General features: G+C 38.7%; 1 protein-coding gene across 1 annotated transcript in view; it reads right to left on the reverse strand.

Annotated features, from left to right (window-relative positions):
• Positions 1-750: 750 nt before the first annotated feature.
• SENP6 (SUMO1/sentrin specific peptidase 6) overlaps positions 751-17831 on the reverse strand; it is a gene marked incomplete at both ends in the record, with an annotated part of 22040 nt that continues 4959 nt past the window's right edge. The window contains 10 exons of the mRNA XM_010155008.1: positions 751-901; positions 994-1062; positions 3261-3349; positions 5425-5528; positions 8752-9185; positions 11889-11981; positions 12234-12356; positions 13211-13327; positions 13423-13526; positions 14129-14355. Of these exons, the coding sequence (XP_010153310.1) occupies positions 751-901; positions 994-1062; positions 3261-3349; positions 5425-5528; positions 8752-9185; positions 11889-11981; positions 12234-12356; positions 13211-13327; positions 13423-13526; positions 14129-14355 (1511 nt within the window). The remainder of the gene's footprint in view (positions 902-993; positions 1063-3260; positions 3350-5424; positions 5529-8751; positions 9186-11888; positions 11982-12233; positions 12357-13210; positions 13328-13422; positions 13527-14128; positions 14356-17831) is intronic.

A 17831-nucleotide genomic window follows, 5' to 3' on the forward strand; every position in this document is an offset into this window, starting at 1 on the left:
CGCTGCTCTGGTGTACTGTAGGAATTGGGGGAGGGTGGAGGAACGGAGAGGAAACCACCAGCCTTCGCAGGACAGGTGAGTTACAGGCGACTCTACAACACTACAGACTGTACAGTTAGTGCCCCATGCAGGCAACATCTGGCTTGGCCGTCATTTTTCCTCCCCACCCAGACCTCAAGGTGCCCACGCCTCTGCTTGTGAAAGAGCTGTCACTTGAAGACCACGTCAGTGAAAGTTAAGCAAGATGTTAACCAGTTTCTTCCGTGAAATCAAGATTTGGCATTTGGCTGTAACGATCCCACGTACATGTTTTCATGAAAGTTAAAAAAACTCTGTGTCATGTTAAGGCATCTATTCAGAGGGACATTTCTTCGGGAAAAAACCCCAAGGTTTTTGTACATCTTTAGTTTAGAGTCCGAACTCAAACGTGAACTCTGTTTCTTACCGGGTAACTTTAAGGGGCACGTGCTGTAAGAACACAAAGGAAGACAATATATTTTCTTAACATTCTCTCAGAAAATTCCATGGATTTCGATTTCTGATGCATCTGTGCAACTAAGTGATAATTAATTTATTTTCCAGAAAGAATGATCATGCACGTTAACGCATAAACTAGTTTATAATGCATAATCTAATAAACAGATGTAAGAGCTACATGAGAGCCTTTCACTACTGCAGTAGTTTTAATAGCTCGTATTTGATTGCTGCAGGAGATACGAAAAACACAGTTATGCACACAGGTACACATACCTCAAAAAAGCTCTCTACGTACTGCAGTATGTACACTCCACAGTCACTGAAGTTGTTCTGTTGTGGCACTTTTGGGTTGGAACCTTTCATGACATCTTTGGAAAAGCTTCTTTTGCTGCCTTTCCTGACTTCCCATTCCACTTCTAAATATCTACAGTAAAAGACGACGTGAATTAAAACCTTTTTCCTGGAGGATTTTGCCAACTCCACCCCTAACCCCCCCAAACCAGATAGGAAACTTACTCCCTTAGTGTTTTCACAACATTTGACCGGGAAGGGCCCCTCAGGGAGTCCATAAGCAAAATGCAGGGCCTAAGAGAGAACGCAGTTTTTAAGGAGACAGTATTTCACAGCAGTTTGGAAAACAGCATGTTACACAGCTAGCCAGCTATGAAATAATTTGTGGGGTGACCCTGAACAAAACTAGATGAATGCTATCATGTTTTGCCAGTGCTGCTGTAACCTCTTAACTGGGATAGCTAAATGCAAAGTTATCTTTCATCATACCCGAAGTACAGAGAACTTGAGAAGGCGCTTAGAAAACAGCACTGTCAGACTGAAAGCATTTGTTACAGGCTAAATCCAGTTGCCTAAACACTCCCCAGGGGCCTAGTGCTCTTTCACATGCACAAGGCAACTGGGGCGCTGGCAAGAGACTAGAAAGTAAGGTACAGAACCCATAAACATCCCCTGGAGTAGCAGCTGGATGGAGGACAGATGGGACAGCGCCAGGTATGCACGGTCTACACGTGATCCCAACCTATGAACCTGAATTCTACCCGACAGTTACCCACAAAACACACACGGACTCTATTTGATAGACTGTAGGAAAATCATGTTTCCACAAACACACCTTTTCTAGAGAACCAGGTGTGCTTGAAGCTCTCCTGCACACTACAGACACATCCTATCACTTTAACCAGAGGACACTACCTTTGCAGTAGCTATAAACGTAACAATCCTATCACCCACCACATATGCAACAGCTGGATTTATTTATCAAAGCTAACTTATACCAGAGTTCAGAATCTCAACTTTAGATGAAAGATACATTTTGAAGGATAAATAGGATGCAGATTTCTTTTCCTAAAGCTCTGCTTTCTCTTTTCTAACAGTAAACATGCACTCACACCAAGTGTCCTTCATACAAACTGCATCCTAGTAAACTCAGACAAAATATCTGCATGCATTTATGTACAGATTTGTTTGCATTCATAAATTCATTTACATGTATGCAATTTTTTGGGCATAGACATATAATTGCTTGAAGAATGTTTACTTTTACTTGTACTTGTTTTAATTTCTGATAAAAGAAAGTTATTGTTTATATAGACAATGCTCTTTAAAAATGCATAATCCAGTACGGGGTGTGTGGGGGGGTGTGTGTGTGTGTGTAACACATGACACAAAGTGAAAACTGTGTCAAGGTAATTTTCTTTTTCTTATAGAAGTAATTCAAAAATATGCTAGTAGTAAAGTATTTAAGTGCCCTTAATGACTTCTGATACTTAAGTGTCAAAGATCTTATGAAATTTCATGTTCAGATTAAAATAATGTCTGGTGGACAGCATTATGTACAGATAATCCATCATCAGAATGGGACAAATTCAGCCAAGCTATAATCAGAAGCTTATAAACATTCTTGAAACTCACCACACAGATGGATTCTTACCCCTTCATGAAATGTATTAAGAATAATTCCTACACCTTCCATAATATGTATAGGTATATAATTTTATTCTGTGCCATAAGAATGTTTTGTGAAAGCTTTTCCCTTTCTAGTAATCACTACACTCACAAAGAAGGAAATATGAAAATGGGTAAGTCAATTAGGAAAAAATACAAACAAAATTGTCAGGACAGCAATATGAGTAACAATATTTTGGGATTGGAATCATGCGTTTCTGTCACACCAAAATGCAAGCAACTGCAGTCAATGGATTATTAAGAAATAATTTCTGGGTTTCAAACATAAAAAAACCAAGTGGAACACTTTTTAGAGGAAAAAGAATAATACTAAGAACAGAGAGAACAATAAAAACAGGTAGAATACATTTTGGTAAGAAATGGGGGCAGTTAAAAATTATTCTCGTTTTCCTGTATTATTTAGAGTAGCGACAAAGGTTTTGTTTAGTATAAATAAAAATAATTAATTAAAAACTATTCATCTGCTTTTTAATATGGAAGGACACATTTGAACATGCATCTGTACCTTCTTTTTATAGGAATATAAGCGCAAGATATCAAAGAACATCCTTATTTGAAGAAACTATCTTCACTTGCCTGAAGCAGCATACAGGCTTAACAGAAACCCAAGAAACTATTATTTCACTAGCAGTTTCTTTCGTTGTATTTTCTGTTCACTGAAGATGAGTACTACAAATGATAAAATTCTCTCTCAAACACTAATAACATGCTGACGTGTTTGAAGACTGATATATGACCATTTCCCATAATTACTGTCTTTTAAATTCCATAAACTCTCAAGAAATTTCCCTTTTAATACTTACTGTTTGCAGATGGTAGGCTTCAGGTGCCACTGCCCCATTTCTGAATTACAGTTATCATCTGCAAGGCCACCATCATCACTACTGTCTTCCTACAGAAGCAACACATGTACAGGTGTTTAAAAGCCAATACTGGTTTCCAAACAGATGCAAGAGAAATCATTGCTATACTTACCATTTTTATTCAAGACCAATAACCTAAGTTTAATAAAGAAATGGTAGCTTTAATCTGAAACCATTCGTTGTAAGGTCTGCATGAGCAACTTTTAGTCACCTGGTTTCTCAAATCCCTGCTGGACTGACACAGTGTGAGCTGTGCTATTTATCTAACAACCACTAAAACCAGAAAAAAGCTGCAACTGACATTTCAGCCACCAATGCTTTGGAAAAGAGGTGCATCTCCATTTTGTGGTTATAATCCACATTACCAACACTTGCTAATGATTACTAGAAATGTGCTTAGCAGTTTCACGTATGTTACCTTCTAGACGAAATGAGACAAAAATCTGCAATGAACTAAGAAGTAAAATTTGATCTTTGCTCCAGAATGCACCAGTTTGGTGCTTAGGGCAAGGGAAATCAAACCACCATGACATTACTTATCACGGGTTGAAAAAACAGTCATGCCACAAACCTGGTTTGACCTTTTTGATTTCAATATTGATGGCTACAAAGGATATGGAAATCTTAGGAACAAACCCACTCAGTTCTTGCATTTAGAAGTACCTCAGCGATCCATGATTTCTTACCCTGCTACCAGCCTCATTATTCCTGCCCCAGATCACTGCATTATAGGGAAAGCGATGCTTTCCAAAACCAGGAACCCCTGTAAGAGCATCATTTGTGCAACGTTTGCTGAGAATGATGTACACTTCACCAACATGCAGCATCCCGTGACTGATGCTATGCCAGGAAGATGTTACTGTATTAGAAACTGTAGTTCCTAACATACTTATTCCTGCGGCAGCCTCAACTCCCATTTGGCAGATGTGAAGGTGCACTCAAGCCTCTCATGGTTTACCATTTCTACACTTGCTCTGTGCATTCTAGAAGGTATTAGTCTCAGCTTCAGCCTGAGTTAAGTTCAAGCTATACCATAACCAGGAAACTTGGCATCTTTTCCTCCCCTCTAGGAACACAGCTGGCCACGTGCTTTCTTCCCTGCCTTCATGCCGTGTACTTCAGATTGGCAACACTCTACTACTCATTCTCCATCTTCAGGGAATTCTAACTACTAAACAGACAGAAAAGCACTTTCATCAGGCAAAAACCACAGAATATTTGAGCTAGGTGGGTTAAACCTGTATGAAAAGCACACTCATTTTAAACATAAACTGGAGCTTTTATATGTGCACACACATATACATGCTATCCATGTTATAGCTGCAGAGTTTGGAAAACAACTGCTTGTTCTGGACTCAAAGGTGAAAAATAGGTCATTCCTAGACTGTATATTTGACTGCCTCTGATTCTTTATTTCAGACAAACTGGTGTCATGCACCTGGAACACAAACAGGAAGGTCAATAAGGAAGAGTAGATGTGTGACTCCTAGCTTGCTCACATCAAACCTGCACTGCAGAAGCAACAGGTCTACAGAATAATGCTCTCATACCCAGTAGTGAGTCAGCAAAGGCCACTTTAACAATCAGTCTTTCCACAACTCTAAAATCTAAACACCTCCAATTTCAACAAGAATGCTTTTTGATCCTAAGTCCATGTTGTTTGAATTCGATTAGGAGAAGCACCAGTGAAACAGAACATCAGAGTAGCACCTGCTTATCAGCGTGTCTGTTTATGTCCAGGAAATGCAGCTGGAAGAAGAGTAACTTGTTCTTGGCTCTGGCAGGTGAACATGGGGGTGGGGGAGATGAAAGACAGAAATGCGTTGACTTTCAGAGTTTCCACTACAATCATTGTGCAATACTGCCACTATGCAAAAGACTCACAGAATTAAATGCAGGATCAGTACAGCAGTTTCCTGAACAAACGTACAATCCTCTCCTCCCAGCTCATTTGACAATTTTTGTAGGTAACCAGTGCTTTGGATTGGACACTGTTAAGGTAACTAGCTTTAGACAACGCACATTTACAACGTGCATACAGCTGCTCATTCAAAATACAACACAACGGTTCACATTTCCCAAATAAAATTTCTAAATTCTTTACCTGGTTATCTTGGTCTTCAGAAAAATCTATAAGCTCATCTTCGTTTAGTTTACTGCCATCAGCTGAGTCTTCACTATAGTTTAGCCTGATTTTGTGCAATCCATCTGTATCAATCACACATACAAGTACATTTAAACATCACATACTCTATCATCATTGAAGACCAAACTAATTTTAAATACCTCAGATTTGCTCAGGTTGCTCACAAAAACTGTAATACATCTGACAATGTTTTACGCACATATCTGAATAAAAGTGAAACGTTTCTCCCAAGTAATGCAGCAGAAACTGTTCCTTATTCTTCAAAACACCTAAAAAATACTGAAGACCTAGACTAAAAGCCACCATGACATTACCCTGTAGCTCCATGAAGCTTTTATAACAGTATAAATTGGTATTGCTACTAAAAGGGACAGTCTCATTTGGTCCCTAATATAACTGCTTATTCCCATCCTTAGCTCCTTCATTCCACACCAAACACATCCACACACAGTGGACCACACTGAGAAAAAGTCAGTCACAAGCTTATTATGTTTTAACTTGGATCAGTTCCTTGGTCAGATTTGCTGTGCAGTTATATGAAGACTTTTGCAGGTAAAAAGGAAGAGGGAGCTTGGGAACATAGAATCATGGAATCATAGAATGGTTTGGGTTGGAAGGGACCTTAAAGACCATCTAGTTCCAACCCCCCTGCCATGGGCAGGGACACCTTCCACTAGACCAGGTTGCTCAATGCCTCATCCAGCCTGGCCTTGAACACTTCCAGGGATGGGGCATCCACAGCTTCTCCAGGCATGAGAAGTTTAACATAACATACTGCTAGGGAGGGCAGAAAGTAGGATCAGCTCTCCTGGGAGCAGCAGCTTAGAAATGTTTGTGAAACTTCACCGTTTGCTACATAAAAGAGTATCTGTAAATTCACTCCCTGCCCCTTCTATTTAGTCACTTGAAAAACAGCATCAGAAAAAATAAAGATTAACAAATGTTACAGTTACACCTGTGAAAGAAGCAGATACAGACAGCTACAGGCTCACTAGTCTTCCCAGACCACCATGCAAGGCTTCAGAACAGATTTTCAGGGGAAAAATAATAAACTATGTGGGAATAAGTGAAAAATGAGTAACTCATGCCAGCAAAACATGAAATCTTCATAATCGAACTCTTCGTACGAGGCGGCTATACAGTGCATCTGAACGATCACAAAAAGCCAAGTGTTGGCTATGGTGTCACTGGAGGACATATTACTTACTAAAGAAAATCAGTATTTCTGTACAAACAGTAAATAGAGCAATGAACTAGCTAATGGAAAAAAAGGAGAAGACCTGCATTGGAGAATACTTCAGCGGAGAAGCTGAAGTGCCACTTTGGAAAGAGGTTACCAGCAGAGTTCCACAGGGACAAACTTCGGAATTAATGTTACTCTGTATCTTTGAAAAGACCTTAGCACAAGAAGTAGGCCATGTAGCAATGAGACTTATTGCTGACAGGTCCCTAAAAACATAGGTTTGGTATCAAGAAGAATCACATCTCATACAAGAATTCAGCTACATAAAGGGGATTAGTGAAGTAATAATAAAAAAAAAACCCAAAAAACCCACATTTTGAATTATTTCTGCAAAGTTATTTAGGTATCAACTCCTATTGATTTACATCTGCAACACCAGGATTCAGACTGAGATCAAGACATCTACATTTATGCTCCCATGTATAATGGGCACCTAGGGTCTGACAATGCTGAGTGGAGTCCATACTCAGAGCAGAGAGCTACTCAACTGAACAGCTACTCCATGTCTGCTTTAGCATAAGAAATGGTCGTCTTGCGGTTTCATTGAGTTAACTGTCAAACAGGCACCTGCTGTCTGTGGAGATATCCTAGGATATCCAGAACATACATATTGATTTGGCAGAGTGAAGAGTCAAGACCCACACCCTTCTGGAGCAACAGCTGAGCAGAAAACCCAAGGCCTACATCCTCATCTTCCATTTGGTTGAAATGGAAGCTTACATACACAGCGCATCCAAATTTAGCTGCCCAAACCTATGTGCAGTGTCAATCTCAAACTGAATTTCACCCTTCAACCAGGACGGTGGCATGGAAGAATGTCTGCATTATTGAAACTGCATCATCTGCAATAGCGGAGCAAGAGAGTCTTGTTGTCAGCAACAGAATGGCCGTCAGCTGCCAACACAATGCAGCCGTAACAAAAAAGAAATGTAATCCTAGCAAAAATATGTGTCATAAACTACATTCCAACCAGTTACAGACAAGTAATAGTAGCAGCATCCAAGTCACATGAGACCATTATCACACAGCAGTAGTATCATAAACAGTAACAACCATACATAAAACAACAATTCAAACAAGACCATATACACACCACCACCACCTTCCCCCCCAGGACCTTCTAGGAAAAGTGACAACATTATCACAAGTGAAGAAATCTGGATTATAAAGTAGGAGAGCATTTATACCCACAAAGATATGAAACTGTAATGGCCTACAGTATATAGATTAGACCATAGGACTGATCATCTTTTCCGATTTTGCACCATAAGCTGTGCAATTACTTACCGTGTAAATTAAGTCAGTAGGAACACTATCGGTGCCTGAAGTAAAACTTTCTGCACGACCTCTGCGTGCCTTAAGGGGATCCAAACCTTGCAGTGAGCAGAGGAATCAATCTTTTCCAAATTCCTTCATCTGCTTTTAAAAGTACGTCAGCTCCTTTGATCACTTTGGTACAAACTGTGCCAGATCACTGAAATCAGCCTCCACAGCAGCAATGCATGGAGAAAGCCTCTCTAAACTAACACAGAGGTCATGTGAGATATTTTTTTTTATATATATATTTTCTTCTCAGTTTTTTATATACCTTCTAACAGGCCATGAAAGAACTTCATGGTGTTGAAGCAAAACTCTGAATGCTAGAAGACACTGGAATTAAGGTTGCTCGCACAACCTTAATTCCGTTCCCCCATGAGCATACGTTACGAGGATCCATGGTCAAGTACTATTCTTTCCTTAACAATCAGAGTCTTAAGGGATGCAAAGTGATATCTACAAAATGATTCTGTGGTCACACAATGAAAAAATAAACACTGTTTTTCTAAATCAGGTTATCTCCAGCTCTTTGCCGTAAGAGTTACGTCAACAGCCACAAAAACATTTCACACGCAATGGCTATAAATTACTTACATTGCAAGCATTCAAACTTCAGCCACATCCTCAACTTTCCACGTATGGAGTTCACACAATCGCAAAAGTACAACAGATGTGAAACCTCCACATTTTTTCATTGTAGTATGTGTATTTTTACAATTACATACCCATAGATTGGCTAGCAGTTGTGAATTCACCCTGTATACCGTTTTCATCCAGAGTTCTATGGTCAAGTTTATGGCATGCTGATTCCACAGTGTTAGGTTCTTCCGCATCACTGTCTATTTGACTTAGTTTTCTGAAAGCACTTTTTCCCCTACAAGGGCTTCTTCTACAACATGAAGACTCACTGTCTTCTATTTCAGTGTTTGGGTCAATTAAAGCTGTATTATACTTTTTGGTCAATGTCTTCTTTGCTGTGGACTTGGAAGGCGAGTTTTGTGCATCTAACTCATTTGGCAAAGGAGATGGCGTGTTGCTCTCTCCATCTGAAGAGGAAGATTTTATCGGTGTTGTAGCATTTTCATGATAGTGGGGATTTGGTTCATATTTGGGTTTTTCTAAACCAGGAAAACAGATGACAGCCAAAAACCAGTGGGCACTGCAAAGGAAATAAATAAATAAATAAATGGAACTAGCGATGACATTGATGGTCATGGTTAAACCTGAAGTTCCTAAAACACACACACAAAACCAAAGCCTGTCCCCCGTAATTATCAAAGACAGATTTTAATAGCTGTTCACTTTTCTGAGCAGGTTTTACTCAAGCTTTCAGTCTTCTCTGAAGCTTAGATCACTTCATGCAAATAGTCACCAACAAATGCATTAATATGATGCAGTTATTTAGATGGCACCTGTTTCCAACAACTTATTTCCATTTGCTCAAACTTTATACCTTCTTTTCCTTCTTTGAATTAAAGCTTATTTATTTTTTAACATTTCTTTATCACTGCATGAATTAGAGATTGTAGAGATCATGTTTTATGGCTGTATCAAGTTTTCTAGCAGTGCAGCACTAGCAACACAAGTAGTCAGATCTTAAGGGTATAGCTGCACTGCCCATACTCTTCTGCCTGTGAGATCTTCTAATTGCATATGACACTTCACATTTTTGAAGAAATCTTGTCAACAGTGAATTCTATGAGTGTTTGTAATGCCATCACCAGAACATTGTTGTCCTTCTCACCCTTCACAGAACTGATATTATAACCCTTTCATTTTGAAAAACAGTTATATTACCCAACACTAAACAGGAGATAAGTTTTGCCCCAGTTTCCTCCTTATCTCCCTCTTCAGACTTCACTGACTTGCCACTCAATTAGAAATGGAGCAGCAGCAAATTCAGGGATTGAGGCACTCCAAGTAGGTATCGACTGACCTGTTTTAGAAATTTTCTGAAGGTTCTCTGATTCCCTACAGCAAATAACAAAACAGAACCTAGCTATGTGTTATGCAAGTGAAGCCACATTTCAATGTCTTTTAGAAAAAAAGAAAAAGCAGTAGCTAAAAATGCATGCCTAACTGACATATTAAAAGATTAATTAATGATTATGAAGCCTAAATTCTACTGAAACTCAATGTCAGTTCCTTTCAAAGCTTTATGTGATGTATGGAAGCATTTTGTCTTGAATTACCCACCACACCTGGTAAATGAATATACTAAGTATTGCCAAACCCTGGAATTTGTGTGCGCTCCATTAATAGAGGCTTTATGTGCCAGTTCTGTAAACAGACTGTCAAGTTAACCGGGATCTAAAAAGAAAATAGCTTGTAACTTTTAAAAGAACAACCTATTTCGATTGGAGACTTGGACAAAAAGGGCTGTGCTCCCAGAAGACACTGATATAGTCATGGTTAAACCAACCACATTGGTCTGAAGTTAATTCTAGGCAGCACAGGAGAAGCTTTACCAGGACCAACCACTAGCAGCATTCCTATAAGACGAGAGAAGCTCTCAAATTTTTTAAATACTAGAGTAACTTGTTTCAGATACTAACTAATTCAAGACACAAAGAAGCAAAAGAAACTACGAGACTGGCTCTCAACCAGACTAATTTTGCCACAGATTAAAGTATGAGACCTTTTATTAATAGCAATTAATGCAGATCTTTCACTGGAACCATATATATGTATGCAACAAACTCCAAGGCAACTAATATTTAAGTGACAAACACTTCAAAGTTCTGGTACTTCAAGTTTAGAGGGAGAAGGTTAGCAAGGATGAAGTCTGCAGTGGACAGGGGGACCAACTTACACCTGAGTGCTTTGCATCACCTACGGAGTGGCTATCTTCCCATGGCTGTATAGGGGTCACAGCACCTCAAAACCTAAAGTCGGTGCTTGTGAACAGCTTTCTCAGGAACTTCATAACAAAGCTAGATCTCCAGTCAGTTAGCTCGTAACTGCCTCTCACAGCCAGCCTCAGAATTCAGCTGGGGAGGAGGTGGGAAAAGGGAAGGTTCAGAAAATTTCCTTCCACTGCACAATGGCACAGTGTCTAGGTAAGCTTCTTTGAAGAGGTTTTAATTAAAACAAAGAACAACCAAAAAAAAAAAAAGTCCCCCAAAAAACCCTATTCTTTGAATTTTTAAAAGATCAGTTAGGTATGCCTGTGACAAATCAGTTACAACTCTCCAGTCTCTCTGTCCTTACTTTAGTTTTGTTTTTGATAAAAAAGTTTAAAATGAAGTTTAACTTCCCTAAATATTTTGGATTAAGGAACGCTTATATTCTTTTTATGAAATGCAGAAATGTGTTTGTGACAACTTGTTCTGATCTTAAGGAGAGCAAGCCTCATTAACAGTCCTTAACAACCAGTAGAATGCTAACAGTCTGCTTCCTGGCCCAAGAAAAACACCAAGATAAAAGGATATCATCAAAAAGAATAAAGCTCCCAATATAGGGAAGTAGAGATTTTCAATGGCATTTTCCTCCAATACAGGCTTACTGTAACTAAAGGATGATCTCATCTATATCAGAGATCTCGCTGGAAGAAAAAGTAAGAGGTGGAAAAGGTATATCCAAAAGTTATCAATGACAACAGTGTAGAAGAAAGAACTCCAGGGAACCACGTAAAACCTAGAAATAATACTCAGAAAACTCGATTTTGGTCAGTGTTTATATTGTCTGATACTTCTTATACCACAACAATACACATAAAGGTCTTGCATTACTACTTTATCACATGGAAAAATATGTTAATTCTCTTCATTTTTAATTTCAACTCACACTGTAATGTAACTTTCCATTTTAGAATAATGAAGCTTACGCCTTCACCAACTGATACAAAGGTACGTTTACTTACGCTTCGTTAAGGGGAACAAAAATGAAATCTTTCTCAAAAATGTCAACATGCCGTGTCCACGTTTTTACTCGTCCATGTCGTTTTTGTTGTATTCTGCGAGAAGAAACCAACACAGGATTTGTAGGGTGGCTTATTTGAACTGAAAAACTGTTTTTCTGGATATTTTCACCTTAAGAGCTTCTTAAGATTTTCAAGGCATATTCTATCTTTGTTATAGGTCTGGACGCTTCCTAGAGTTCTGCTGGTACCATAACAGTCTGTGAGGATTTTATCTCTGTAAGCATCTGTTCTGGCAGTCGTCACTGTACTCAGCTCTTAGTAAAACTGACTTATCAACAGACTTACGAAAGGTTTGAAGTTTCATGAATATTTCTTCTTTCTCTTTGATTAAGGCGTTTATAGAAGAAGGAACTGAACACGTGTATTCTATCCGCATCTTCTTTTTGCAGTTTTTCAAGTACCAAATACCTAATTAGTTAAAAAAAAAAAAAATCAAAAAAGAGAAAAATTCATGGAGTTGCTAACGCAAAGTATTCATCATCAGAGTAAAAAGGACTGCCAGTAGTGCTACCTCTCCACCAAACTGTTGCAGCCTCTCACAAACAGCTCTAAGAATATTAGAGCTAAATAACCGCAGGAACTCATAATGCAGTATTTGTGCCAATATTTCAGGGTATTAAGCGCTCTGTTCAATCTGTAAGTTCTGCTGCTGCCGTATTTATTTTTATATGATGCCAGGAAAACAAATTTTCAATGCGTTTGTTACATACAACCTATCTACGAAAGTACTCTATTTTGTAACTGAGTCACTAAATCCATGAACACTCCCAGAGTGATGCACTAACCTTTTTTCACCTCTGAAATCTTTTAAGAGACTGAAAATCACACACGCGCACCTTATGCGCAGCGTAATCACAGCCGCGTGTGGCAATTTCATTTGCTTGTAACATCTGTAGCATCAGTGACACAAAAAAATTAATTTATGTATTATGTTAATCACAACACATTAAATTCTAGGGAACACAAATACTCTGGGGAAAAAAGCAATTCAACTCAGAAAGGCTTTCTTTTTTTTCCCCTGAAGTTCAAATTCTCTTCAGATTCTAAGAAATTTTAAAGAACCTTTTTTCCAAGTGAGAACAATGTCACTCAAACAGCAAAGGAGTCAAAATTTCTTGCAAAGATAGAGAACAAATTTTGTAATTAGAGCTGTACATAGTTGGATACCAAGCGCTATCAACTGACTAATGAATTTTTAATGTCAGAAATTCTCAACTTTCAAAATAAAAGATGACTAAAAACTGAGTTAAAATAAAACTTACTTTAAATAAAAATCTATAATAACATCATTTAAAAATTCTCCTTCATTTAGACAGTGGAGGTCTTCGTTGGTCACAGAAATACCACCTTTAGCTGGAGGAGGTGGATAAACTATCAACCTGAAAAGAAAAATACATTCAATAATAAATATGAAATGCAAAAAAAAAAAAAAAAATCAGAAAATTTTGTTACAGGGTAACAATAAATAACTTACTTTTCTATAGGACCAATAAATACTGTATGTGGTTCTCCAATTTCTTCATCGTCATCAAAACACGGTAACTTATTTCGCTGCTGTATTTTGGACTCCGAAGCAACCTTACAAGAATAAAGTGGATAATAATTTGCATACTGTGCTCAAATTTGCCAAAAAGGTAATAAAACTTTGTGAAGTGAAGCGGTGTAATATCCATTAATTTTGAGAAGGACTTCAAGGTTTGGGTTTTTTTTAATCTTTCCTAGTTTATATATTACACTTATATCTGTACACATTTCTTGCAGAGCCACAAACTTCCAGGTTCTTTAAGAGGTAGTTTTGATTAAAGAAAGCATTAATTAAATTTGACTACAACACTGCAGTTTAAATTCTTGCCTGAAAAACTGTAATTTTATAATAGATGAATTTGGAAACAATTATGTTGTCTAATTATAGTACAAATTTCTTGTCCCTTAATTTTTCAGTGCCAACATCACTTGCGGAACATTGTACAACCTTATGAGCAAACTAAACACACTAAAAAGTATTGCGAATGCACAGACTATTTTCCATGGTCTTGTAACCCACCACGGACCAGTCTGGGAATCCTGATATAAAAACCAGCAAAAGTCAGGATGGTTTCTTTGTCTAGTGACTAGCACACTATCTTTAGTGCATTTGTAACCCAAATAACAACTTTGCTCTAAAACAAGAACATAATTACATTTTTTATTTTGTTTTCTCTGTGAGATGGGCTTCCTTTGGAACTGTCCTCCAAGCACTTCGTAAATGCAACAAGCCTGCCATTGGCTTCTTCAAAGGAAATTTTCACAAAGAAGTCAGAAATATTATTTCTTATACCAATGTCAGTAATTATTTTTTCAAATACTGAGCTTGCATGAGGATCAAGACCAGTTTCAAAAATCAAAATGATATACTGTTCTTCTTGACCTACAAAAAAGCAGAGAGAAAATTATTCATTTAGAAGCAAAATAAAATACGGCACAATTATAAACATATTTCAAAGAACTGGGGGCCAACACATGTACACGCTGCTGACAATACATACCAGAGGTCACACACACGTCTGTGGATAGACTGACTGGTTAGCTACCAAACCCTCCTACCTGCTTTTGCAGAAAGAGTGCATTCAACTTCTGCCTTCCTCTAGAAATGGTATTACACCCGACAGATTTTTAAAAGACACTGAGTGCAAAGCCAAAACATATTTTGAAATCACAGCTTCTCCTAGTGACAGCCAGGCACTGTCATCAATACTTTCTCTTTTTCTTGTTACAGTTCCTATCCTCTTGTTTCAATACAATTCCAGAAATTATGCCTTCAGCAGGGAAACACCGTGCCCTAGTTTCTCCCAGGTTAACAAAAGGAGAATTGTATTAAGAATGTGGATGGGCTTTTGTGGTCTCAGTGTTTATTATAAAAATGGCTTTCATCTCTTTAACCCCTTCAACATCTGCACGGTACTTTGTTTTACAAGATTTCAGCCTGTTTTTCTCTTACTTTCAAACAGATGTGATTACAAATGGGGAAAACACCGTGCCCTAGTTTCTCCCAGGTTAACAAAAGGAGAATTGTATTAAGAATGTGGATGGGCTTTTGTGGTCTCAGTGTTTATTATAAAAATGGCTTTCATCTCTTTAACCCCTTCAACATCTGCACGGTACTTTGTTTTACAAGATTTCAGCCTGTTTTTCTCTTACTTTCAAACAGATGTGATTACAAATGGGGAAGGGGAAAAAAACCCCAACAACTTCTTGTGAACTACAACAACGTACACTAAAATAAACAAGAAACAGTATATGAGACCTCATGATTCAGGTAGATTCATGGTCTGTCCTGATCCTAGAAGGCTACACTCTACAACATTATTGTTTTCAAAAAATCTTACATATTAAAGTCAATACTTTGCTACTGATCCTATTTTAAAAAGTAGATACAAACCGTGTACCACATATTAGAAGCACAACGTCCTAACAAAACTGCTGTTAGTGATTCCAGGCACATGTTGCTGGGTATATAAGCACAAAAACCTGTGATGGCAATTTCACAAAAAGTTATTTTTCTCCGATCAGATTTCTGTTACCATAGAAACGGTATTATCTTAAGGATCTCTGATTCACTGGCAGCCAGTTTTCATTACTAAAAAGTATCCATCTGAACAAGGAAAGAAATTTAAGATGTCACAGTAATAAAAATTTTCATCTCCTTGCACAGGTAAAGGGAGCTCACCATGCCGCAGAGCAAAGCCCTGTTTTCAGGTCATGTAACATAAGCAAACCAAAACCTTTCTGCCCCACGGTGAACATCCTGTGAACAAAACATGCTTACTCTCGCTAGCCCTAATAAGTCCTGTATTTCTTTCAGTATGGTGGCTTAGCTTTAACAGGTCAGCCAACACCTTTACCAAAAGTTCGAGAATGTGACTCAGATTAATCAGCTATTGTATAAATACCACCCGGTCACATCATTTGAAATATAAAAAAGTGGTAAGATGCACTAAGAGGAAATAATTTAGGCAGTCAGGCAGGAATAGGATTCAGGCTGCAAATCCCATTCTCATGTAGCTGGCTAACTCAGAGCTGCAGGGAGCTCTTTTTCTGTAAGAGAATAAGGGTTTCAAACACATGCATAACCATCTCCTTTTGGTTATTCTTAACTCGGCATGCTACCTGTTGTGAAAAATAGTTCTTCAGTGGCATATTTCCCAATTCACCACGCAGAGACTTCTGGTGTCTAACTGGGTTTTGGGAATTCTATTTTGGGCACTAGGCACCTACACACTATTGCTTACACAGCTATGGATTCGGACTTAAAGTAATTTCATTGCTCACAAAACAAATAGCAACCATGTTACCACCTGGTACCTTTAAGTATTAAGTACAATAAAAGAGTCTGGTGTAAAACCAGCTCAGCGCCACAGCCTCAGAGGGAAAATCTGGGGAGAAAGGCTGAGAGGCATGCTAAGGGAGGGACTTTTTACCCAGACAACTCAGGAAGCTTTTCCTTTTTCCACTTGTGAACACCTGTGTTCACCTGGCATCTAACGCTGTCTCCCAGGATTGTCTCTAGCACCCCTGCACTCTCTCCAATTACTTTTATAATTATAATACTCCCTACAGCTCCTGTTTTTTTGTAGGAGGTGGATAAGGTTATAACAACAGCATTACATGTTGGCAGCACACAATTCTGAGGTTGTTGAAAGCATTCTTCCTCCATTAGAACGCATCATGTCTATGAAGCTGAGTACAAATAACCACAAAATTTAACCTAAAGGTAAATCTATTTAAGGGGAAGAATCATAGAATCATAGAATGATTTGGGTTGGAAGGGACCTTAAAGATCATCTAGTTCCAACCCCCTAATCCTATGCTATTTTAAAAAAGTGTACATATTAAAATGCTAGACACCTGAAGAAAACTATGTTGGAGTTAAAGTTAATTTTAAGATACATGAAGGCAATCCACTTATTCTCCAAGCAGATATTTGCCCACACTGTGTCATCGCTACAAGCATATGGGGGGAAAAAACCCCCAAGCCAACCCACACAACAATTTCTACTGAAACTAAGGCCTGTAAACAGAACAGTACAGAAAGCAGAAATAAGTATACAAAAAGCTGTCAAATCATGTAATCTTTGTATAAAAGTATACATATAAATGTAAAGTCATATAAAAGTACATATAAAATATTTACATATAAATGTAAAGGCCCACATACAAAACCTAAACAAACCAATCTGCTGTCATTCATAGAAACATAGACTCTTTTAGGTTGGAAAAGACCTCTAAGATCATCAAGTGCCACCTTCACCCCGCCACGCCCACCCCCACCACTAAGCCATGTCCCCAAGTACCACATCTGCATGTCTTTTAAATCCCTCCGGGGATGGTGACTCCATCTCTTCCCTGGGCAGCCCGTTCCCACGCCTGACAACCCTTTGAGGGAAAAAATTTTTCCTAATATCCAATATAAACCTCCCCTGGAACAACTTGAGGCCGTTTCCTCTTGTCCTATTGCTTGTCACTTGGGAGAAGAGACCAACACCCACAACGCTAGAACCTCCTTTCAGGTAGCTGTAGAGCGCGATGTCTCCCTCTCAGCCTCCCCTTCTCCAGGCTAAACCACACCAGCCCCCTCAGCCGCTCCTCACAGGACTTGTGCTCCAGACCCTTCCCCCGCTTCATTGCCCCTCTCTGGACACACTCCAGCACCTCAATGTCTTGTAGTGAGAAGTCCAAAACTGAACACAGGATTTGAGGTGCGGCCTCACCAGTGCTGAGTACAGGGGGACAATCACTTCCCTGCTCCTGCTGGCCACACTGTTCCTGATGCAGGCCAGGATGCCACTGGCTTTCTTGGCCACCTGGGCACACTGCTGGCTCATATTCAGCTGCTGTCGACCAATA

Source organism: Eurypyga helias, unplaced genomic scaffold (genome assembly GCF_000690775.1).
Source record: "Eurypyga helias isolate BGI_N326 unplaced genomic scaffold, ASM69077v1 scaffold31127, whole genome shotgun sequence".
In the NCBI taxonomy this organism is placed as follows: domain Eukaryota; kingdom Metazoa; phylum Chordata; class Aves; order Eurypygiformes; family Eurypygidae; genus Eurypyga; species Eurypyga helias.